Below are 22748 nucleotides of genomic sequence, written 5' to 3' on the forward strand. Positions count from 1 at the left end.
TTAGTATCCCTTTTCCTTCCTTCTCATTCTTTTTCACACATAAAGTTAGCCTAGGCAGCTTCATCAGAATGTCCATGTTGAGTCCAGAGGAGCACAGCAGGAAGGGCGCTCGCCTTCTATGTGGCTAGCCCAGGTTCTATACCACATATTCCCACAAGCCCTGCCAGGAGTGATCCCTGAGCATCCACAGGTGTGGCCCAAAAACTGGAAAGGAAAAAATAATCCCTGTTTACCAGGGTGTATATTTTTAAATTAAGATCTGTTTGTTTTGTTTGACTATTGTTTTCTATATCCCAGACTAAAAATTCCTGCATCTGGGACTAGTTCAATACTGCAAATTTCTTTTCTAGGTTCTAGCAAGAGGAGAAGAAAGGAGGAAACAACAGGGAAAAATGTTAAGAAGACACAACATGAATTAGATCACAATGGTCTCGTTCCCTTACCGGTCAAAGTCTGCTTCACATGTAACAGGTATTTTTCTTCTGTTGTGAGATTTTTCTTAAACTCCCCTTTTCTTATCACCTTTCCAGAATATATATTTTAATTGTGATAATCCATATTCTGACATGTGCAACTAAGTGACTAATTTGGCACTTAAATCTCCTTGAGGGGGAGGTAGGGTGTTGAGTCCACCCCTGTCTATGGTCAGGGCTTATTTCTCTTTTCTTAGAGATTACTCCTAGAAGGGTTCTGGAACCATATGGGGTGCTGGGAATCGAACACAGGTTAATTGTGTGCAAGACCAGTGCCCTAGTCTTAAAAATCTTAACAAAACAGAAGTAGTTTAAGCTTTCTGTTCATTTTTATTTTGATTTGGGGGACCACACCCTGTAATAGAACCCAAGGGTTACTGCTGGCTCTGTATTGGGGGCTGGATGGGGTCACTTCTACTGGTGGGGGTGACTATGCAGTGACAGGAATGAAACCCTGATCATGCACATGCAAGGCATGTGCTCAGCTCTTAAACTGTCTCCCTAGTCCTGTAAGCTATGTGTTTAGAAGTTGCAACAGGGCTGGAGCAATAGCACAGCAGGTAGGGCGTTTGCCTTACACGCAGCCGACCCAGGTTCGATTCCTAGCATCCCATATGGTCCCCCGAGCACCGCCAGGAGGAATTCCTGAGTGCATGAGCCAGGAGTAACCCCTGTGCATCGCCAGGTGTGACCCGAAAAGCAAAACAAAAAAAAAAAGGAGAAAGGAGTTGGAACAATGAGAACTGGATTTAAAGCATAAAATATTTAGACCAGCAGGTCTGAAGAACTCTTGCTAGCAGAGAGACGTTCTTGGAGAAGATAGATCATGATTTTTTTTTTAATTTTATTTTATTTTTATAAAGTTGTTTGCAATGATCTGAACACCAGTCCCACCACCATTACACTTTCCCACCACCGTTATTTCCAATTTTCCCAACCACCACCCAAGTGTGCCCCAATAGCATGCCCTAAATAATTTATTTTGTGTTGCTTGTTATGAATAATTCGCTAAAAATTATCAAAAAAGATTTCCTTAGAAGAAATTTTGTGAAGATTGTTGTATCTCACCATGGAGCCATTAAGCCCTTATATCAGAGTTTAATATTTTCTTTCTTCTTTGGCTTTTTGTGTCACACCCAGCAATGCTCCTGGCTCTGCATTCAGGAATTACTCCTCGAAGTTCTCAGGGAACCACATGGGATGCCGGGAATCAAACCCGGATTGGCCACAAGCAAGGCAGACATCCTACCCACTGTACTATTGCTCCAGCCCCTGCTAATATTTTCTTAATCGAGATTGGTTGCCTTCTACTTTCTATCCCATCCAATGTGGTGTGTTACTCCTGGTATATCAGTGGTGTGGAGTTTGAGATGTCACGACCGCGTGCTCTAGGAATTCTAAAATTTTGAATTGAGTGATACAGTGGGAGTGGAATTTTTTTTCTTTTTTGGGGGGGTCACACCCCCCCAATTCACAGGGGTTATTCCTGGCTCTGTACTCAGGAACTACTCCTGGCGGTGCTGGGGACCATATGGGATGCTGGGGATCAAACCCAGGTCGGCTGCGTGCAAGACAAACACTCTAACTGCTGTAAAATGGCTCCAGCCCTGGAGTTAAATTTTTAACTGGATGATGATGATGACTTATAAGTCTCTGGATCATGGCCAGTTAATGAGCTTACATGGTGCCAGAGGCCGTTCATGGGCATGACTGCCAGGCTCCCTGAAGAACAGGGGACTGGGGGGAGGTCACCCATCCTGACTCCATGAGAGCCTGGATTTTCAGTCACAAAACCCACATACCTGAGTTTTTCAGCAGCTTCATTCCTAGGTAACACTTGTTCCGGGCCTGTGGAGTCCAGCTGATCATATTTTAAATCACTAAAGATAAACATTTAAAATATTGGTCACCTGCCTGCCCCCCACTCTTGACTCTCATTCCCCTCCCTTGTGGGAGTGTCTTTTCTACTTTATCTTTTTTGTTTTGTTTATAATACTATTAATAATAGTTTCTCATGGGCATAAGTCCAATACCACACTCATCACTGTTGTATCTGTCTCCCTCCCACCATGATCCCAACTTCTCTTTAACTGTCCTCTCCTGTCCCCCCCACCCACACACCCCAACTCAATTGTATGGGTCACTTTCCCTGTTATGTTGGGTTTGGATCTTTCTTTGTTGCTACCTTGTGTTTTTTGGGTTTTTTGTTTTTTTGTTTTTTGGGGTTTTTTTTTTAGCTTTTTGGGTCACACCCGACGATGCACAGGGGTTACTCCTGGCTCATGCACTCAGGAACTACTCCTGGCGGTGCTAGGGAGACCGTATGGGATGCTGGGGATCGAAGCCAGGTCAGCCGCATGCAAGGCAGACGCCCTACCCTCTGCTATCAATCCGGCCCCATCTTGTGTAATTTTTAATCCCACATATGACAGAGATTGTTCTCTCCCCGTCTCTTTTCATTCTGACTTCATTCAGCATATTATCGTCTAGTTCCATTCATGTTCCTGCTAAGACTTTATCTCTTTGTTTGTTTTTATTTTGGGGTCACACCTGGTGATGCTTAATAGTTACTTCTGGCGGGGCTGGAGCGTTAGCACAATGGGTAGTGCGTTTGCCTTACACGTGGCTGACCCGGGTTCGATTCCCAGCATCCCATATGGTCCCCCGAGCACCGCCAGGAGTAATTCCTGAGTGCAGAGCCAGGAGTAACCCCTGAGCATTGCTGGGTGTGCCCAAAAAGCTTAAAAAAAAAAAAAAGATAAAATAGTTACTCCTGGCTCTGCACTCAGGAATCACTTTTGATGTGGTGCTCAGAAGACCATATGGGATGCCCAGGATCAAATTCAGGTTGGCCCTATGCAAGGCAAGAGCCTTACCTGCTAAACTATCTCTCTAGCCCCTTAAACTTTGTTTCTCAAAGCAAACACTTAAGAAATTTAAAATAGGGACCAGAGAGATAGTACAGTGGGAAAGGCGCGTGCCTTGCACATGTCCGACCTCAGATCAATCCCCTGTGTCACATCAAGCCTGTCAGGAGTAAGCCCTGAGTCTCACTGGTTGTGGCTACAAAACCAAAAATAATTTTTAAATGAAAGTATCTATGGTAGCTAGTGTGTATTAGATAGGATGACTTCCTGACACCTGTAGGCTGCCACGGTGAAGAAACCGTCTTTACTATTTTCTTTCAGATAGGATCTCCTCAGTAACAGGAACCAGCTGCTTCATTCACCGAAGCTGGATTTCTGGCTTAGACTATTGAGTAGGATAAAAAGGCTATCCAAAAATTATGTTCAGGGGCCAGAGAGATTTACCGCAGGTAGGGCCCTTGTTTGCACACAGTCGACCCAGGTTCAATTCCCAATACCCCATATGGTTCCCCAAGCCCCCAGGAGTGATCACTGAATTCAGAACCAGGAGTAACCCCTAAGTACTCCCTGATGTGGCCAAAAATCAAAGAGAACAGTATTACAGTTCAGTGGCCTAGCATGCATATTGTGCATATAGGAGCCCTGGGTTCTCTCCTCAGTACCACATGGTCCCCAGGGCACTGCTGAGTCTATTAAGAAAAAAAAAGTTCAGAAAGATAGTCCAGTAGGTAAGGTGCTTGCCTTGCAAAGAGCTACTTCAATTTTTGGCACAACCACAAAACATTGATGTACTGATAATTGGTGTATTGCCAATATACCAGTACCACTGGATGTTGTCCAACCCCTAGCCCCTACCACCCCTAAATGTTTCACAGCAAGAGCTATAGAGAAGTAGATAGTAGAGCAGCAGAATTCCCAGTTAGGATCCGACTGGCTACAGAGCATCCAGGGACTCAAGGAGTATAGTTAGGAATCCTGATTTGCACTTGCTTCTGCTGCCTCCCTCAAATTGCACTTCTTCAATACCTTACATTTTCTAGCACACCTCTCTCTGGTTGTTAGTTTGCTGTGTGCTTCAGTAAAGGAAATCTTTTCTTGGGACTAGAGAGATAGTACGGGTAGTAGGGCATTTGCCTTGCATGAGACCAACTCCAGTTCGATCTCTAGCATCTGATACAGTCCCAAGAGCCCCCCCAGGAATGATCTCTGAGTGCAGAGGCAGGAGTAAGCCCTGAGCACCACCAGGTGTGGCCCAAAAACAAAAAAGGTTTTTGATGTAGTATAATCTCCAGAAAGAGATTTATTTTTTTTCCTTTTTGCGTCATACCCAGCAATGCTCAGGGGTTACTCCTGGCTCATGCACTCAAAAATCGCTCCTGGCGGTGCTCAGGGGACTATATGGGATGCTGGGAATCGAACCCAGGTCGGCCGCATGCAAGGCAAATGCCCTACCCGCTGTGCTATCGCTCCAGCCCCAAGAGATGATTTTTTGTTTGTTTTAAGGCTACACCCAGTAGTGCTCAGGGCTTAATCCTTGCTCTGGTCAGAGGTCACTTTTGGTGAGGACTGATGGACCATTTGGGGTGCTGGGGGTCAAAGCTGGATCTGCTATATGTAAGGCAAGCACCCTACCCATTGTACTATCTCTCCATCTCACTAGTTTTATTTTGCTTTTAATAAAGTAGTTTTCCTTTAAGGGACAGAAAGACTAGTACAGTGTTGGCTGTCTTATTCCCCTGGTGGGCAACACTAATTATTCCTACTCTTGACAGCCACTGTAGCTATTTTCCAGATAAACTTGAACTTCTGCTGTAAGACCCACTCCTCTTAGAAGACAATAATAGAGACCAAGATACAGCTCAGCAATAGAGCACTTGCCTTGCATATGTGAGACGTTGGGTTCAATCCCTAGCACCGCTTCCTCCACCAAAGAGAAATAATAGAGGGGTCATGATAGGCCATTTCCATTGCATGTGGCCAATCCAGGTTTGATCTCCAACATCATATACAGCCCCCAAGTACTGCCAGGAGCATTTCCTGAGGGCAGAGCCAGAAGTAACCTCTGTACATCACTTGGTGTGTCCCAGAAGACAATGAAAATTATGGAGGGCCTGGTAGTAATCCCCAACTTGATCCATCTTCCTAATCTGAACGTGACTGAATCTTTACAGGAAGAAGATGTGGAAGAAGATTGTTGTTAGGCTCCAGGTGGGGAGGCCATTCCATAGTGCAGGGTTGGTTGAAACTTTCCCATCTTGTGACACAAATGACCTGCGTTTCTTTTTCTCAGGAGTTGCCGTGTTGCCCCTCTCATCCAGTGTGACTATTGCCCCCTCCTGTTCCACATGGACTGCCTCGAGCCACCGCTCACTGCCATGCCCCTGGGCAGATGGATGTGTCCGAATCACATCGAACATGTGGTGGTATGTACAGTGGCATTCCTTCAGTGGGTACAGCCGGGGCGTGGACTGAGGGGGGCCGAACACAGTCTTTCAGATGTTACTTTCTGCAGGCCATCCTCTTTCATTCCAATAGTTTGGCTGTACCTCAGCTACACTTTTTTTCCCTCACAATGCCCTGTTGTGGATATATGAGCAGAGTTAAAACCATTGGTATTTCATCATGAATTTCTGTCACAGTGAGTTAAGCAAGTTACGTTACATTACAGCCCTTAAAGGGGAGTTGATTAGACCCAACTATAAGGAAATAAACTGTCGTCCTGATAATTGCTTCCATATTTTCATGCCTATTATTTTTGAGGAGATAAACTGAGAAAATTCTAAAATGTTTATTGTCATATCTCAGGTATTAGTACTGGCAGTTAGAGCACCATAACATTGGAGAATTGAAAATTTGACATAAATAACAGTATTTTGGATATTCAATTATTTGTTGAACCTGAGTATCTTAGTTGCATTTTCCAAATTGCTTCCTGGGGCTAGAACAGAGATGTCATTTGCTCTCTCCTTTCAAAAGAGTTTAAGTACATTTCCTTATTGGCAACGAGACAGTCACTCATAAGGTTCCATATGAGGGCACTTCCTTACAGTGGCCTTACCAAGTTTAAAAGGTTACTTAGGAGCCAGAAAGATAGTACAAAAGGTACTTGCTTTATGTGCTGTGAACGCCAGTTCAAATCTCCACATATGGTTCCCTGAGCACTGCCAGGTATCACCAGAGACTTAAAGTAAAGAAATTTAGAAGGTTACTTTTAAAAAAAAACACAGAAGAGGGGCTGGAGCGATAGCACAGCGGGTAGGGCATTTGCCTTGCACGCACTCGACCCGGGTTCGATTCCCAACATCTCATATGGTCCCCTGAGCACTGCCAGGAGTGATTCCTGAGTGCATGAGCCAGGAGTAACCCCTGTGCATCGCCGGGTGTGACCTAAAAAGCAAAAAAAAAAAAAAAAAAAAACACACACAGAAGATTCTATCCTGGATTCTATCCTAGGCCTCTGAGCTCTGCAGGTGGGACTCTAAAAATAAAACAAATAAGGGGCCAGGGAGGTAATTCAAAGGCCTAGAGCACATGTTTTGCATTCTGTAGCCCCAGGTTTAATTCCTGGCACCGGGTAGTTCTCAAGTGTCACCAGGGATTGCATGCCCCACCCCTTCCCCCAAGTTGCCAGGTTTGTACCAAAACCAAAACATATAGATTAAAAAGGTTATTGCTGGGCCAGAGTGATAATACAGTGAATAGGGTGTGTGCCTTGTATGTGCATGTGGCCATCCTGGGTTTGATCTCCAGCACCCCATATTTTCCTTCTAGCCCTGCCAGGAGTGATCAGAGCCCGGAGTAAGACCTGAGCATTGGGGCCGGAGCGATAGCACAGCGGGTAGGGCATTTGCCTTGTACGCAGCCGACCCAGGTTCAATCCCCGGCATCCCATATGGTCCCCCAAGTACCGCCAGGAGTAATTCCTGAGTGCAAAGCCAGGAGTAACCCCTGAGCATTGCTGGGTGTGACCCAAAAGCAAAAAAAAAAAAAAAAAAAGACCTGAGCATTGCTGGGTGTGGTCCACAAAAACTAAAACAAAACAATAAATAAAAATGGAAAGGCTATTGCTAGGACCAGACAGTTCAAAGAGCTGAGCACTTTGCATGTAGGGGCCCAAGTTCAATCCCTGGTACCACATGATCTCCTGAGAACCACCAAGTGTGGCTTAGTTGAAGAACATGTGCCTTGCCCGTGTGGTATCCTGAATTCAATCCTTGGCACTGAAAAAAAAAAAAGTTACAGCTTTTAGCTCCAGGTTTATTGAGTATCAAATACTGGTCACCATAGACTATCGGCCCTCTATGTGACAGTGTTCACTGCCATATGCAGATCTGGGTTTCTATAGACCTGTGCATGTGAAATAGATGAATTACTTTGCCCTCTTTGTTGACTGCTGCCATGCAGAAAGATTTATCTAGGAGGAAGTGTCTCTCCTATCTTGGTTTGCCTTCTGGAACAGAAGAAAAGCAAACAGGAGCAGTCTACTCAGTGTTATTACTTTGGGGCAGAAGGGAGGAGGTGGGACCATATGAAGCAGTGCTCAGGGGACTAAGGGCACAATTCGGTGCTAGAGATTGAAGCGGGGTGCGAAGCATGCACTCAGCTCATTGAGCCCTGTCTCTAGCCCCCTGATATGAATAAAGAGCAGTGTGCCAGCAGGTGAAAATTTACTAATTAAGTTTATTTAAATTAGCCACTTAGGCGTTCGCCTAGTATACTAATCAGAAAGCACTCCATCACCCTTTTCTCGGAATTAAAGTATAGGGATGTAGAAGAGAAAAGTGCCATTGTCTTCTGTGTGCTGCTGCAGAAACTTCTTTCTCTGAGCAATCCAGGATGGGGTCAGAGCGATAGCACGGCGGGTAAGGCACTTACCTTGCACACAGCTGACCTGGGTTTGATCCCCAGCACCTCATATGGTCCTCTGAGGCTGCCAGCAGTGATCTCTGAGTACAGAACCAGGAGTAAGCTCTCAGCACTGCCAGGTGTGGCCCCCCAAACAAAAACAAAGCCCCAAAAAGAACAATCCAGGGCTTTCTGGCTCCACTAGAGGAAGTGATATCCAAATGGCCTCAGTAGCAGTCCCTGTTATTAAGAAGAATAGTACAGAGTACGCAGGAGTCTGGTTCTCATCCTAGCTCTCAGGCAATCATTCCTGCTTCCTTAGGAGCCGCTCTCACTAGAGAGTCCAGGTCTCCTCTGAACCTATACTCTGAGCTGGACAGAAGAAAGGCTGAGGCTGAATTTTAAGGGCACTTTTAGACTCATTTTCTATTTCCGGTCCCCGCCTCAAGCTCTCTAGGAATTGGGAACACGGTGGTTTTCTCTCACTTGCTGCATTGGGCTGGGCTGAGGGGAAAAGTGTCATCTATTTTGGCCTGCTGACAGAAGTGTTGAAATAGTCACCCCTGACAGAGGGAAAAGGTATGACCAGAACCTCCTGTTGTTTTTTTTTTTTCAATGAAGAGATTAGTTGAGAGTGAGGGCACTTTTGAAGCTCACTACAAAAGCACATCTGTTTTTCCCCAGCTGAACCAGAAGAATATGACACTGAGCAACAGGTGCCAGGTGTTTGACCGGTTCCAGGACGCCATTTCTCAGCATGTGGTTAAAGTGGACTTTCTGAACCGAATCCACAAGAAACATCCTCCTAACCGCCGAGTGCTCCAGTCAGTCAAAAGAAGAAGCTTGAAGGTAAGTCACAGTAAGATAGAGTCTCTCAATTGACTCCCAGGAACAGATTAGGGTCATGCCCTCTGTTAAGATTAAGGGGTCAGAAGCCTGAGAGTTGTCTGTGGTGCTTCAGCCAGGGTTAAATATGACCCATACATTTTACTACTTGAGGATGTACATCAAGATTATCAGATCAGGGGCTGGAGCGATAGCACAGCAGGTAGGGCGTTTGCCTTGCACGCGGCCGACCCGGGTTTGAATCCCAGCATCCCATATGGTCCCCTGAGCACCGCCAGGGGTAATTCCTGAGTGCATGAACCAGGAATGACGCCTGTGCATTGCCGGGTGTGACCCAAAAAGCAAAAAAGAAAAAAAAAATGATTATCAGATCAAACCCCAACTTTGCATGGCTCCAGTTCTCCTGGGGATAAATATGTTTAGAGTTAGTTCCACCAAACATAGATGTGCTCTGGTATTGCCCCCCTGTCCCTCCACCCATGTTGTCTGTTCTCTAAGATGGCTTCATCCCAAAGCTGACTGGTAAGGTGAGTATGGGGGATGGTTAAGCAGAGGGTCAGGTAGAAATTGAAAAGCTGGGGCTGGAGAGATAGCACAGCGGGTAGGGCATTTGCCTTGCACGCGGCCGACCCGGGTTCGATTCCCAGCATCCCATATGGTACCCTGAGCACCGCCAGGAGTAATTCCTGTGTATCGCCCCAAAAAGCAAAAAAAAAAAAAAACAAAAAAAATTGAAAAGCTATCCCAGCTGAAGTCACTTAGGAAAAGTTCTGATGGATCCTCACATCTATTTTTCCAGGGTCAGGCAGAGAGTTAGTTCAGTAGATATGTCACTTGTCTCATGGCCAACCCAAGTTTGATCCCCCACACTACATGTGATCCCCAAAGTCCTGAGTCCTTCCAGGAATGATCCCTGAACACAACTGGTTAGGTCCAGGAACAAAACCAAATGAAACATCTACTTTTCCAGGCTGTTACTGTATCACCAATACCCTAAATTGTGGCATTGCTACAATTACACTTGTTTGTGTGCCCTTGACATTTGCTAAAGGGGCTGGAGTGATAGCACAGCTGATAGGGTATTTGCCTTGCACGCGCCGACCCAGGTTCGATTCCCAGCATCACATGACAAATGGTTCCCTGAGCACCGCCAGGAGTAATTCCTGAGTGCATGAGCCAGTAATAACTCCGGTGCATCGCCCAGTGCATCACCCTCCCCCCAAAAAAAATTTTGCTAAAGTATGTTCATGGAGATTAACAATAATTTCTTTAATGAAAATCATTTGATGAATTATTTCCTTCATGAAAAAGCATTTGGGGCGGGGGGGTTGTAGAGGGTAGTAAAGCTGGAGAGGGAGTACAGTGGGTAAGGCACTTGCCATGCACTTAGATGACCTGGGTTCATCGAGTGGTCATCCTCGAATGGTCCCCTAAGCATGGCCAGGAGTAATTCCTGAGCACAGAAGCCAGGAGTTACTTCTGTATTGTCAGTTGTAGCCCAAAAAACAAAAATAAAAAGCATTTGGTGGAGTTGAGATTGTTCTTCATAGACCATTTCCTCTTTCAGTTAACCTATAGCCGAGTACTATACCCATATGATTTTTCTCATAAAATAATCCCACAGGTCTTTGTATTAATGGAAATCAACAGTTCTCAGATATGGCCACTGGGTGGCAGCCACACTTTAAAATCACTCGCTGCCTCATCACTTCAGTGGGTGTCAGCACTAGCAAGATGTTAACTGTAGAAAATTGTATAACAAACTCTTAACTGTGTAAATATTTATACTTCAGTGGGAACACCAGTTTTCCAAAATTAAACTAAGGTGTTTTCAGTGGCGGGTAGGATGGATATGTTAGAGGTGGCATGCCTCATTTCTTAATTAAACAGATCTAAAGATAGATAAGCCATTGTAGATTTGCAAGAGAGCCTGACTGCTGAAGTGAGCAGGCCTGGATGCCTTGACAAATCATGTGGGGGTGGTTGTTTGCTTGTTTGTTTTGTTTTGTTTGTTTATTTTGATGAGAGCAACCCTTTATATATTTTTTGGCAGAGACATGCCCAGTAGTGCTCAAGCTATTCCTGACTCCATGCTCAAGGGTCACTCTTGGTGGTACTTGTATCATCTATGGTCTAGGGATAGAACTCAAACACTCTGCATGGAAAACATGCAGTCAGTCCATTGAGGTGTCTCTCTGACTCCTCCCCCTGCCCCCCTCTCTTCTAGTTACCTCTACTCCTGAGGAAAATCAAAGGGTATAAGTCACCTGGATTTTGTCCTTGGACAGGGGCCAAGAAGATAGTATGGGGGTTAAGGCACTTGCCTTGTACATGGCATAGCCAGCTCTGGTTTGATTGTCAACACTGCATGTGGTCCCTTGAGTAATGCTGGGGTGGCACAAAATTTTTTAAAAATAAATAAAACCAAATATGGACTTTGTCACCAGAGAGCAGTGATGGAAAATTGTTCTACCTCTCCTGAAACTTTGGCCTTTGATATATAGTAGTGCATCTGGGATCTGTCAAAAGCTTTGTATCTTAGTTGCTGGATCCTTGTTTCCCTTACTCCTTCCCTCTCCCACAGGGGCCCCCTGGAAACTAACCTACCACTCCATTCCTCCCCCTCCATTTCTAGGTGACCTCAGAGAAGCCCATAGCACTGGCGAACACTAAAAATGGTGACGCTTCCTTCCCTCCCTCCTTATATCTACTTTCTTCTCGCAGACTCCTTGGTCTCCACCTGCCCGATACAAAGTCCTCTGTCTCCAGATCTTTCCTTTCTCTTGTGCTTCTAGTTTCAGGGAATGACAGCTATCTGTATGGTCTCCCAGGCAAAGTTATGGGACCTTTCTCCAGGGGCTTTGTTACCAAATCCCTTGGTTCTATAAATATTTTCTAAGCCCACCAAGTGTCTGCATATCTCCCTGCCTCACATGACATCTTCACCCAGTCTTGCTGTGCCTTTGCCTCGAAGTTCCTTGTCAGCACCTGAGGTTTGTTTTTTATTTTTATTCGTTTGTTTTTGTGGATTTTTTTTTTTTCTTTTTGGGTCACACTGGCATCAGGGGTTACTCCTGGCTCTGCACTCAGGAATTACTCCTGGTGATGCTCAGAGGACCATACGTAATGCTGAGCAACGAACCTGGTCGACCGCATGCAAGGCAAATACCCTACCCCTACTCCATCCCCTCAGCACAGATTCTTCCTATGAAATCTTCCCTAACCCCAGGTTACTTTCCCCAGAAAGAAATATTTTGTATTTCTTTTTTGTATGTTTCTGGTTTGGTTTCGGCAGCGGGGGATGTGAGGTGTGGAGAGTTGCAGTTTTGGCTATACTGAGCAGTGCTCAGGGTCTCCGTCTGGCTTGTTGCTGGAGGGTTACTCCAGGTGGTGGTCAGGGGACTTACAGTGCTGACAACAGAACCTTTGAAATGTTCTGCATTGACCTCCCCTCTAGACTGTGTTCTCCTTAATGGCAAGCCTTATGTTGAAGTTCCCTGAACGTCTAGGATTTGGCACAGTGCCCAGCCTCAGAAAGCACTCAGTAAAGGTGCATTAATGTCTTTGCTTGTGTGGCTCTTTCCTTACATGGTGTGAATCAGAGTATCTCTCATGTCCTTATGTATCAAGAACAGAATTTAATAGTTTCATAAATCATGAATGGATAAAGAAAACGGATAGTGATTGTTTTTCATGAGCCTGGCTACATCCAAACATTCCAATCATGAATGTGACCTTTTTCTTCTTGGTTTGTTTGTGGGGGTCTATACTCCGTGGTGTTCCGAGGCTAGTCCTGGTTGAGTGACTGCTGGGGACACTCCTGGCAGTGTTTGCAGGACCATACGGTACTGAAGTCAAGCCTAGGGCTCCTGCATGCATAGCAGGCACTCAGCCTGTTGAGCACTCTCTCCAACCTCTACAATAATGAATTTTATTACTGTTGTATTTTTCAGACATATCCCATCTCCAAAACTTGATGCAGAGCAACAAGTGCCTCGATTTCCATTCTCAACCCCTGTGTAGTATCAGTCTTTATGTTTCATTTGGTTTTGGTTTGGGATCCCCACCCAGCAATGCTCGGGGATTACTCTTGGCTCTGTGCTCAGGGCTTGGTGCTCAGGGGACCCTAGGGGATGCTGAGGACCAATCCCAGATTGGCCACATGTGAGACAAGCTCCCTACCCACTCTACTATCTTCGTCCCCTCAGTCTTAACACTTTTTAAGCCGAAGCAGAAAGCAGCATGCAGTGGTTTCTGGGTCCTGCAGTCCCAGCCTAGGTGAAGAATGTGCCTGCTCTTACCATTACTCTGTCTTTTGGGGCCCGAGTATGGGTCAGGGAGATAAGAGCACAGAACTGACATAGCCCACTGAGCTTCCTTGTCTACGGTTGACCCCAGAGTGGATATGATCCCTTGATATCAGCACCATGGACAGAAGAGCATGGCCAGGACAGAATCCGTTCACCATGTTGGTATTATCTTCCTCTCTTTTCTCTGTCTGTCATGAACAGGTTCCTGATGCTATCAAATCTCAGTACCAGTTTCCACCCCCTCTCATTGCACCTGCGGCCATTCGGGATGGGGAGCTGATCTGCAATGGGATCCCCGAGGAATCACAGACGCACCTTTTGAACTCTGAGCACTTAGCCACCCAGGCCGAGCAGCAAGAGGTGAGTGAAGGCAGGGCTTGGGTTCCAAACCCCATTTTCCTTCCATCTTGCCACAGATGTGACTGGAAGTGATCTCAGTCATTCCCATCCTGGTCTTATACAACCCCATCCACCCCTTGTCTCACCCCTTCCCCCAGACCCAGGACTTGAACATTCCAGAGAGAACCTCTGTCTCAGATCCTGAGATAAATGAGAGAACTACACAGTCAACCAGCCTGCTTCTCTCCACAGTCCCCCACTGTGCTGTGAGATGATGGGCAAAGTTTGTCTTATAGAAAGACCAGCAAACCCCTAGAGAGGTTAGGAGACAGTGCTGGACACACAGCAGGTATCTGGGGTATTTGCTTCATTTTGGTCATAAGGTGAGCCTTACAGGCAGAGCCAGAACAGGAATCCCAAGCTCAGCTGAGAGGGTGTTGCCTGCTGAGTATAACAGTCTTATTGTGGGGGGGTGGAAATGAAATCCTATCAAGAGTCAAGCACTTTCTTTCTCTGGGCATTTGCAGTAGGACCTTGGAGACAGTGCTTGTCAGCTCTACTGTAGTCCTGGCCGCTGTGACAGGAAGGACCTGCAGCCTCCCAGGCCTCTCACCCTCCTCTCCTCTCCTCTCCTTCCGTTGCAGTGGCTCTGTAGTGTTGTTGCGCTCCAGTGCAGCATATTGAAACATTTATCTGCTAAGCAGATGCCTTCGCATTGGGACTCTGAACAGACAGAGAAGGCTGATATTAAGCCTGTTATTGTGACTGACAGCTCAATCACCACCTCCTTGCAAACAACTGACAAGGCACCTATACCTTCCCACTACCCCTTGTCCTGCCCCTCAGGGATTAGCTCCCAAAATTCCCTGAGCTGCTCTCCACCCCACCAGCCCCCAGCCCTAGAGGACATCAGCTGCAGTTCTTGTGCGGAAAAATCCAAGAGAACCCCCTGTGGGACTGCCAACGGGCCAGTGAACACAGAGGTGAAAGCCAATGGCCCACACCTCTACAGCAGCCCCACTGATTCCACGGACCCCCGGCGACTTCCAGGCGCCAGCAACCCCCTTCCAAGCTTCTCACACCGGCAAGGCTGGCCTCGGCCCCTCACGCCACCAGCGGCTGGGGTGATTCAGAACCACACCGTCGGCATCATTGTGAAGACAGAGAATGTCACTGGCCCCAGCTCTTGCCCCCAGAGGAGTTTGGTTCCGGTCCCAAGCCTGCCCCCTTCCATTCCCAGCTCTTGTGCCAGCATCGAGAACACCAGCACTTTGCAAAGAAAGACTGTCCAATCACAGATAGGACCTCCGTTGACAGATTCAAGGCCATTGGGCTCACCCCCAAATGCCACCCGGGTGCTTACTCCCCCCCAAGCAGCAGGAGACGGTATCTTGGCCACCGGAGCCAACCAACGATTCTGCTCACCAGCGCCATCATCAGGTGAGTACTTCTCAGACTTTATATGATTTGTAATGATTCTGTGCTCTTCCTGGCAAAGAATGCAAAGTTAAAAAAAAAAATCACTTATATCCCTGTGAAAATTGCAGAGGGCTTTGATTTCTATATTTTTATACCTCATTTCTGTGATAGAAGAAAAAGGACATGACAACTTGTCCCCCTCTTTCCACTGAGACTGCTTCAGCTCTGAAAGCTTAAGGGATTTTCTTAAGCTATTGACTGGGTCACTAGCAGGATTAGATCTACAGCCAAGGGCTCGTGACTCTCACTTCCCACACCTGCAGGCCTAGTCTTGTGCCTGCTTTGTTTCATGACCCTGAAGGTTGTGTTCTCTCGGGAGCCACTGAGGGCAGTCTGCAGTTGTAGAAGGTGACCTCTGTGTTCCATGATCTGTCCCAGAGATTAGAATCACATGTGATCTGAACTTGAGAACCAGTTCATTTGAAAGGACTCCCAAGTTAGGGGAAACAGGCTACAGAACAACACTGCCTTTCAAAATAGCTGGACATGGGATGCCCACAAAGTTTGGTCTAACCCCAAAGCTTGTCTTCAGGCCATGTGCTGTAAGAAAGGCCCTTACCGCCATGCGTGGCCTGGTAAGGGTGTGCTCTCAGCTGTCCTCAATCGGCACTCAGGCCTCGGTTGCTGAACTTAACATCTGAACCAGGTTTCAGATGCTGCTGGAACCCACTGTGAGTCAGGCAGTTGGGAGTCCAGGTACTGACTTCTCTTCTGGGGACTCCCCAGGCCCAGGATGGACCCTTCTCTCAGACGCTTTTCCTTTCTTTTTTTTCACAGTACCAATTTGGTGGATTTTGCATCCTGTGAGGGGAACTTTTGTAGACAGGCATACTGAGTAGAGGCTGCAGGGAAGTGCTCAAGGTCCTGAGAAAGACGTGACCCCACTTTGTTTCCAGAGCAATAAATGTCACTGCTTCTCCTTGCTCTGGAGACTCCTGCATGCCCCCAGATATAATTGTCGTTCCATCCACCCTTCCTCACCACACGTTTTTAGCTCTAGGAGTTCCAGAACCTATGGGGTGAGAATCAAGAAGGGAACATCACTTTGGGTCCGAAATCCAGACCTGTCTCAGCAGTGGGGGATTGGACCAGTGGGTTTCCCTCAGGCGACGTAAGTAACCGTCTTCCTACTCCGTCCCCAGATGGCAAGGTCAGCCCCGGCACGTTATCCATAGGAAGCGCTTTAACCGTACCCTCTTTCCCAGCCAACTCTACTGCCATGGTGGACCTCACCAATTCACTTCGAGCATTTATGGATGTCAATGGAGGTGAGTAAGCAGCAGCTTGTGCACCAGCTTCTGTGGTCGTGCGGCCTCTACACAGCATTTAACTTCTTTCAGAAAGAGATTATGGGGCTGGAGAGATAGTACAGTGGTTAGGACATTTGCTATTTTACCATTTCTTAATCCCCGGCACCCTGAGTAACACCAGGAGTCATTCTTGAGCACAGAGACGGGATAAATCCCTGAGCACCTCCAGGTATGACCCCAAAAACCATAATTTTGAGGGGAAAAAAAATAATTAAAAAACAGAGATCAGGGGCTGGAGCAATAGCACAGCGGGTAGGGCATTTGCCTTGCACGCGCCGACCCGGGTTCAATTCCCAGCATTCCATATGGTCCCCTAAGCATCACCAAGAGTAATTCCTGAGTGCAAAGCCAGGAGTAACACCTGTGTATCACCAGGTGTGACCCAAAAAGCAAAAAAAAAAAACAAAAAACCAGAGATCATAGACTGGAAATAAAGCACTTGTGCCTTGAATGTGGCTGTGGGACCGAAGCCCTAGTTCAAATCCCCAGCACCAGATACGGTCCCCCAGCACTGCCAGGAGTAATGCCTAATCACAGCTGAGTGAGGCCCCAAAACAACATAAAAAGACAGAGTTTAGGGATTCCTGAACTCAGAAGGATGAGTGGGATAGCTGAATACCTAGTTTTGCCTTGTACAGTTGCATGTGTACATGATCTAGAGATGAACGGAGAATAGCTACATGGAGCCAGTGAGAGAACAGAACCACTGTACATAGATCACTGGACTTGCTGGGGAAACCAGGAGGAGCCTTGCTCTCAGAGGAAGGATCTAGGCACCTGAAAGAGAATACAGTGGGCTCTATAGAAAATGATGTGGAGATTCCTCAAAACATTAAATGTTTACATTCTGTATGATCCCAAAAAGAGAAAGGGAGAGAGAGAGAGAGAGAATACAGTGGGTAGGGCATTTGCCTTGCACACAGCTGACTTGGGTTCGATCCCCAGCATCACACATGATTCCCTGAGCACCATAGCAAGTGCCCAAGACAAATAAACCAAAGGAGGAATGTCATCTGTGGGAATCCCCCAAATCAAGAAATAGGGCAAACCATAATCTCCTTGAAGAAGGAGGCTAGAAATCCAAATCTGAATTATCAATATGTGGGCCCTCTTTCAAAGACTGGCTCTACTTCCCTAGGGCCAAAAATCTTCTTTAGGACCATTCCCAAAAATCAGGTGTCTGTGCAGCCTGTGCTGAGGAGTGGTGAGGGACATCTCTCACTGCATCTCTCACTGTAACACTTTGTTCTCTATGCAGTTTGAGAAAATCGCATGGCTGGATTTTAGGAAACTCAAAGTATTTGCTCTGTAACACACACACACACCACAATCTATTTCCATTATTACATTTCCTCCTCCTCCTAAGATTAAAAATTAAAGCTACTTTCTTAAATCTTTTCTTTAACTAATAGAAATCGAGATAAATATGCTGGATGAGAAGCTGATCAAGTTTCTGGCCTTGCAGAGAATACATCAGCTTTTCCCCTCCCGGGTCCAAGTGTCACCGGGCAATGTTGGGGCACATCCGTTGTCTTCTGGAGGGCACCACACAGAAGGTATGCATGGACGCTGCCCTCGCATCACACCCCCAGCAGGTCTTCATTCTCTACGGGTCAGCAGCTCACTCCCTTCCATGGAGAACCTCGGCTTTCAGTATCTCAGTTGTCCGTGTGAATTCCATAAAGCATTTGGTCTTTTTCTCTCAGAAAGCAGGAAGAATATGGCATATACAGCTTTCAGATCAGACTCCAGAAGTCTGCTTAAACCTTCTGTGTACATTCACTTTGAAAACTGTTCTGAGTATCTTAGGTGTATATGGTATGCATTCTGCTCAGTTGCTTTCAAATGTTTGAGTTAGAAAAGCTTTCTAAGTCTTCTAATAGGTACTATTTCAAGTTTAAGATGAAAAACAGAATTGGACGCTGCGATAGTACAGTGGGTTAGCACTTGCCTTGCACACAACAACAGATCCAGGTTTTATCCCTAGTACCCCAAGTGGTTCCCAGAGTCCACCAGGAGCAAACTTTGAGCGCTGCAGAGCGTGGCCCAAAAAGCAGGAGAAAAGTAAAAGATGAAAACAGAAAAATAGTGAAACTAGCGTTCTGGAAATTCTTCCCAGGAAGTAGACTGTGCCAAGAGTACCCCTTGGACCATCAGTCATTTAAGAGCTATGCTGTTTTTAAAGGTGTGGTCCCAATCCAGCAGCATTGGCACCATCTAAAGCTTGTTATTAGAAATGGAAAGTTTGCGGGGCTGGAGCGATAGCACAGCGTACAGTAGGGCGTTTGCCTTGCATGCGGCCAACCTGGGTTCGAATCCCAGCATCCCATATGGCCCCCTGAGCAACACCAAGGGTAATTCCTGAATGCAGAGCCAGGAGTAACCCCTGTGCATCGCCGGGTGTGACCCAAAAAGAAAAAAAGAAATGGAAAGTTTGGGGCCGGAGTGATAGTACAGCGGGTTGGGTGTTTGCCTTGCACATTACCAACCTAGGTTTGATTTCTGGCATTCCATATGGTACCCTAAGCACCACCAGGAGTGATTTCTGAGTCAGAGCTAGGAGTTAACCTCTGAGCATCACCAGGTATGACCCCCCCGCCCAGAAGGGCCCTGAAAAAATGGCGAGTTTAGGGGCCAGTTAATATACAGAGGGTAGGGCATTTTTTTTTTTTTTGTGCTTTTTTTGGGTCACACCTGGCGATGCACAGGGGTTACTCCTGGCTCTGCACTCAGGAATTACCCCTGGCCGTGCTCAGGGGAACATATGGGATGCTGGGATTTGAACCCGGGTCGGCCGCGTGCAAGGCAAATGCCCTACCCGCTGTGCTATCTCTCCAGCCCCCGAGGGTAGGGCATTTTTGCCTTGCATGTGGCCAACCCGCATTCAATTCCTGGCATCCCATCTGGTTCCCCAAGTACCAACAAGAATAATTCCTGAGTGCAGAGCCAGGAGTAACCCCTGAGCATCACCAGGTATGGCCCAAAAAGAAATGGAGAGTTTGGGCCCAATCAATAGTACAGTATATATAGTACCTGCTCCAGTTTTAATCCCCAGCATTCCGTATGTCCCCTGAGCAGCCAGGAGTAATTCCTGAGTGCAGAGCCAAGGAATAACTCCTGGGTATCACCAGTTGTGGACCCCTTCTCCCAAAAAACCTAAGGGATTGCATAGTTTGTGCTAGAGATAATCAGTGCATTTGTCTTGCATGTGCCTCACCTCAGTTCCATCCCCAACATTGCATACGAACCCCCAAACACCTCTAGGAGTTGTCCCTGAGCAGAGAGGCAGAGTAAGCTTTGAGCACTGCTAGATGTGGCCCCCAAACAAAACAAAGTTGCAGTTTCGAGGCAAAGAAATGGTACAGGGGTTAAGGTGGTTGCTCACAGCCAGCCCTAGTTCTGTCCCCAGCACTGCATAATACTGAGCACCTCTGGGTGTGACCCAGCCCCACCATCTCAGTCCCCACCTCTACCTTCACCCAAAAAAAGAAGCTTCACTTTGGACCTACAGAATCAGAATCTTGGGCCACAGAACTAGTGCAAAAAGTCAGGCACCTGCCTTGCAGGCAACTATGACCCTGATTCAAATCCCAGCACCACATAGAGACCCCTGAGCACCTCCAGGTGAGGCCCCAAAATCCATAGTGGAAAAATAACAGAATCTAGGGGCCAGAGAGATAGTACCATGGACAGGGCACTTCCCTTGCTCTTGGCTGACCCAGGTATCATCCCCAATGTCCTATATGGTTGCCCAAGTAGCCCCAGTAGTGATTCCTGAGCACTGCTAGGTATTCCCAACCCCCCCCACCCTCCCCACACACACACAAAAAAAACAGATCTGCTTTTTACCAAGATCCCAGGTAACCTCTATCCATCATTTACCAGCTCCTACCAGCAGGTGGCCCAGGAGCTTGAAGTACTTTCATCTTTGAATTCCATGACCATCTTCAAAGATAGTTCATCTTGGTGGAGGGAATGGACACTAGTAAAGGGATTGGTGTTGAAGCATTGTGGCCTGAAGCTTAGTAATAACTTTGTAACTGTAATTTATGGTGATTAAAATTTTCAAAAAATTCAGGGGCCAGAGAGATAGTACAGTGGGTAAGGTGCTTGCCTGGCATGCAGCCAGCCCAAGTTCAATTCCCAGCATCCCATATTGTTCCCCAAGTACCACCAGGAGGGATATGTGAGTACAGAGCCAGGAATAACCCCTGAGCATCACCAGGTATGATCCCTGTTTACCAAACATTTACCACATGCCAGTTTGGAAAGGATGACTCATGCATGGGTTCTTACTTTCTGAGCGATCCTATTCCGTTTGTTTTGTAGTGCAGAGAAAGGAGGTACAGGCCCGAGCTGTGTTCTACCCGCTCCTGGGACTGGGAGGAGCTGTGAATATGTGCTATCGAACCCTCTACATCGGGACAGGTGAGTGGCCATGGTCTGTTCCAGCCTCCGGACTCAACCCAGCAGATATCTGGACAAGAGTGACCAAGAAAGGTCACTGTAGCTTTGTGTCATGTCAGAAGAGAAGAAAAGTCAGCTCTGCGGCCCACTAGGCTTTCTCTTTCATTTGATTCAGTGCTGGCTATTCAAACCCAGGACCTCGCACCTGGGAAGCATGAACACCTCCCCTCCCAGTAAGATATTTAAAACATAGGGAATAACCAGTGGAAAGGGCAAATTATTTGTCTCTGGAGGTCAGACCTAGCTGCCCTTCTGTTGACCCTGTCTTCTTGTACAGAGACAGAAGATTTCGCTCTCCGCCTAGGCATTTCCCTCTGTCAGGTGATGTGCCTTGTCAGTCCCATACCCCATGTTGGACTCTCCTGGAAATACCCCATCCTTTTCAGGAGCTCACTCTTTCCCTTTGAGCAGCAGCTTCATGTGTTCAAACAGGACAGCTGTCACATCAGTTGTTCTTTAGTAAAGCGGTGGAAAAGACACCAGCTTTGTTCACAAGTAAGGGGCAGACAAGGAAGAGCTCAAAGGGCTCAAGCTCTTGCTCTGCATGCAGGAGCTTAGATCCAATCACTCTGTCCCTCCCTCTCACCTCACAGAGTGTGTGATTTTCCACCTCCCCGCCCCCAACACTGTAGGATCACTCCCAGAGCACCACAAGATATGCTCCTACGCCAAAAAATGGGACTCTGAGCTACCCCCATTGCTTGAGGTTTCTACTAGAACCCACTCAGGAGCTAACTCCCTCTGCTCTTCCCACATGCAGACAGACGGCTTACCATCTGTTCTTTGCCTGTCTTTCTATTCCTGCCGCCCTGCAGGAGCTGACATGGATGTGTGCCTTACAAACTATGGTCACTGTAACTACGTGTCCGGGAAGCATGCCTGCATATTCTATGATGAGGTGAGGGTCTGCACAGGTTTGTTTGTTGCGTCCTGGAGGGAGTGGAAGGCGGTGAAGGGTCCTTTTCCTCCCTTCCTGTCAGTCCTGGAGAAGAGACTTAGTGGGAAAGGGCTCCCTGCCCCTGGCCAACTGTTCCCCAGGTGCAGGGCTAGCATTTCTCTTAAGGCAGAGCACAGGCACAGCAGGGGCTGTCAGTCCTGAATCAGGGGAGAGGACCAGCCTAGAACAGAGTTCAAGCCTTCTGGGTGTGCCCCAGGGAGAGGCATCATCATGATGTGTGAATGAAAATGATTTCCATCAGAGCCAGTACTGAGGAGGCAAAGTAAAGGGGTGGGTAGGGGCGGGGCTAGGAAGGCAGGCAGGCTTCCCTGAGGAGGTGAGTCTTGGGCCCCATTCTGAAGGGATGGGGAAGGAGGGGCTTGATGGGGAGGCGGGGAGCAGCCCCAGGTAGAGCAGCACGGCCTTCTCCAAATGTCCTCTCTCCCCTTAGCCCAGGCCCCACGCAGCAGACCACACATCTTATCTTCCCTCCTCCTCCTCAGAATACCAAACATTATGAGCTGTTAAACTACAGTGAACACGGGACAACGGTGGACAATGTGCTGTATTCATGTGACTTCTCTGAGAAGACCCCGCCAACCCCCCCCAGCAGTATTGTTGCCAAAGTGCAGAGTGTCATCAGTAAGTTGGAGCGGATGCCCTCAGCCGCGCAGCTCGCATTTCCCGACCCATTCTCAAAGGCCCCATCAGGGCAGCCCTGACGTGCTGACATGGCCGGCCGGCCTCTCTTACTTTTCGGGTCCCATTGGCTATGCCCTCCTTGCTCACGAGTCCAGGGAAAGTACAGTGCGCCCCCCAAGTGTATGTACACCTACTTGGGACTTTGGACTCTGCTGATCCTTTCTGAGCATCCA

At 47.3% G+C, this 22748-nt stretch overlaps 1 protein-coding gene across 1 annotated transcript in view; it reads left to right on the forward strand.

The window, feature by feature from the left end:
• The window catches only part of PHF12 (PHD finger protein 12), a 53753-nt gene that overhangs the window by 29560 nt on the left and 1445 nt on the right, over positions 1–22748 (forward strand). Inside the window, exons 5-14 of the mRNA XM_004605015.2 lie at positions 351–471; positions 5631–5763; positions 8870–9034; positions 13543–13701; positions 14325–15120; positions 16302–16427; positions 17882–18025; positions 20799–20897; positions 21752–21834; positions 22377–22515. Coding sequence (XP_004605072.2) covers positions 351–471; positions 5631–5763; positions 8870–9034; positions 13543–13701; positions 14325–15120; positions 16302–16427; positions 17882–18025; positions 20799–20897; positions 21752–21834; positions 22377–22515 — 1965 coding nt within the window. The remainder of the gene's footprint in view (positions 1–350; positions 472–5630; positions 5764–8869; positions 9035–13542; positions 13702–14324; positions 15121–16301; positions 16428–17881; positions 18026–20798; positions 20898–21751; positions 21835–22376; positions 22516–22748) is intronic.

The sequence above is a fragment of the Sorex araneus genome, chromosome 3 (genome assembly GCF_027595985.1).
Source record: "Sorex araneus isolate mSorAra2 chromosome 3, mSorAra2.pri, whole genome shotgun sequence".
Taxonomy (NCBI): domain Eukaryota; kingdom Metazoa; phylum Chordata; class Mammalia; order Eulipotyphla; family Soricidae; genus Sorex; species Sorex araneus.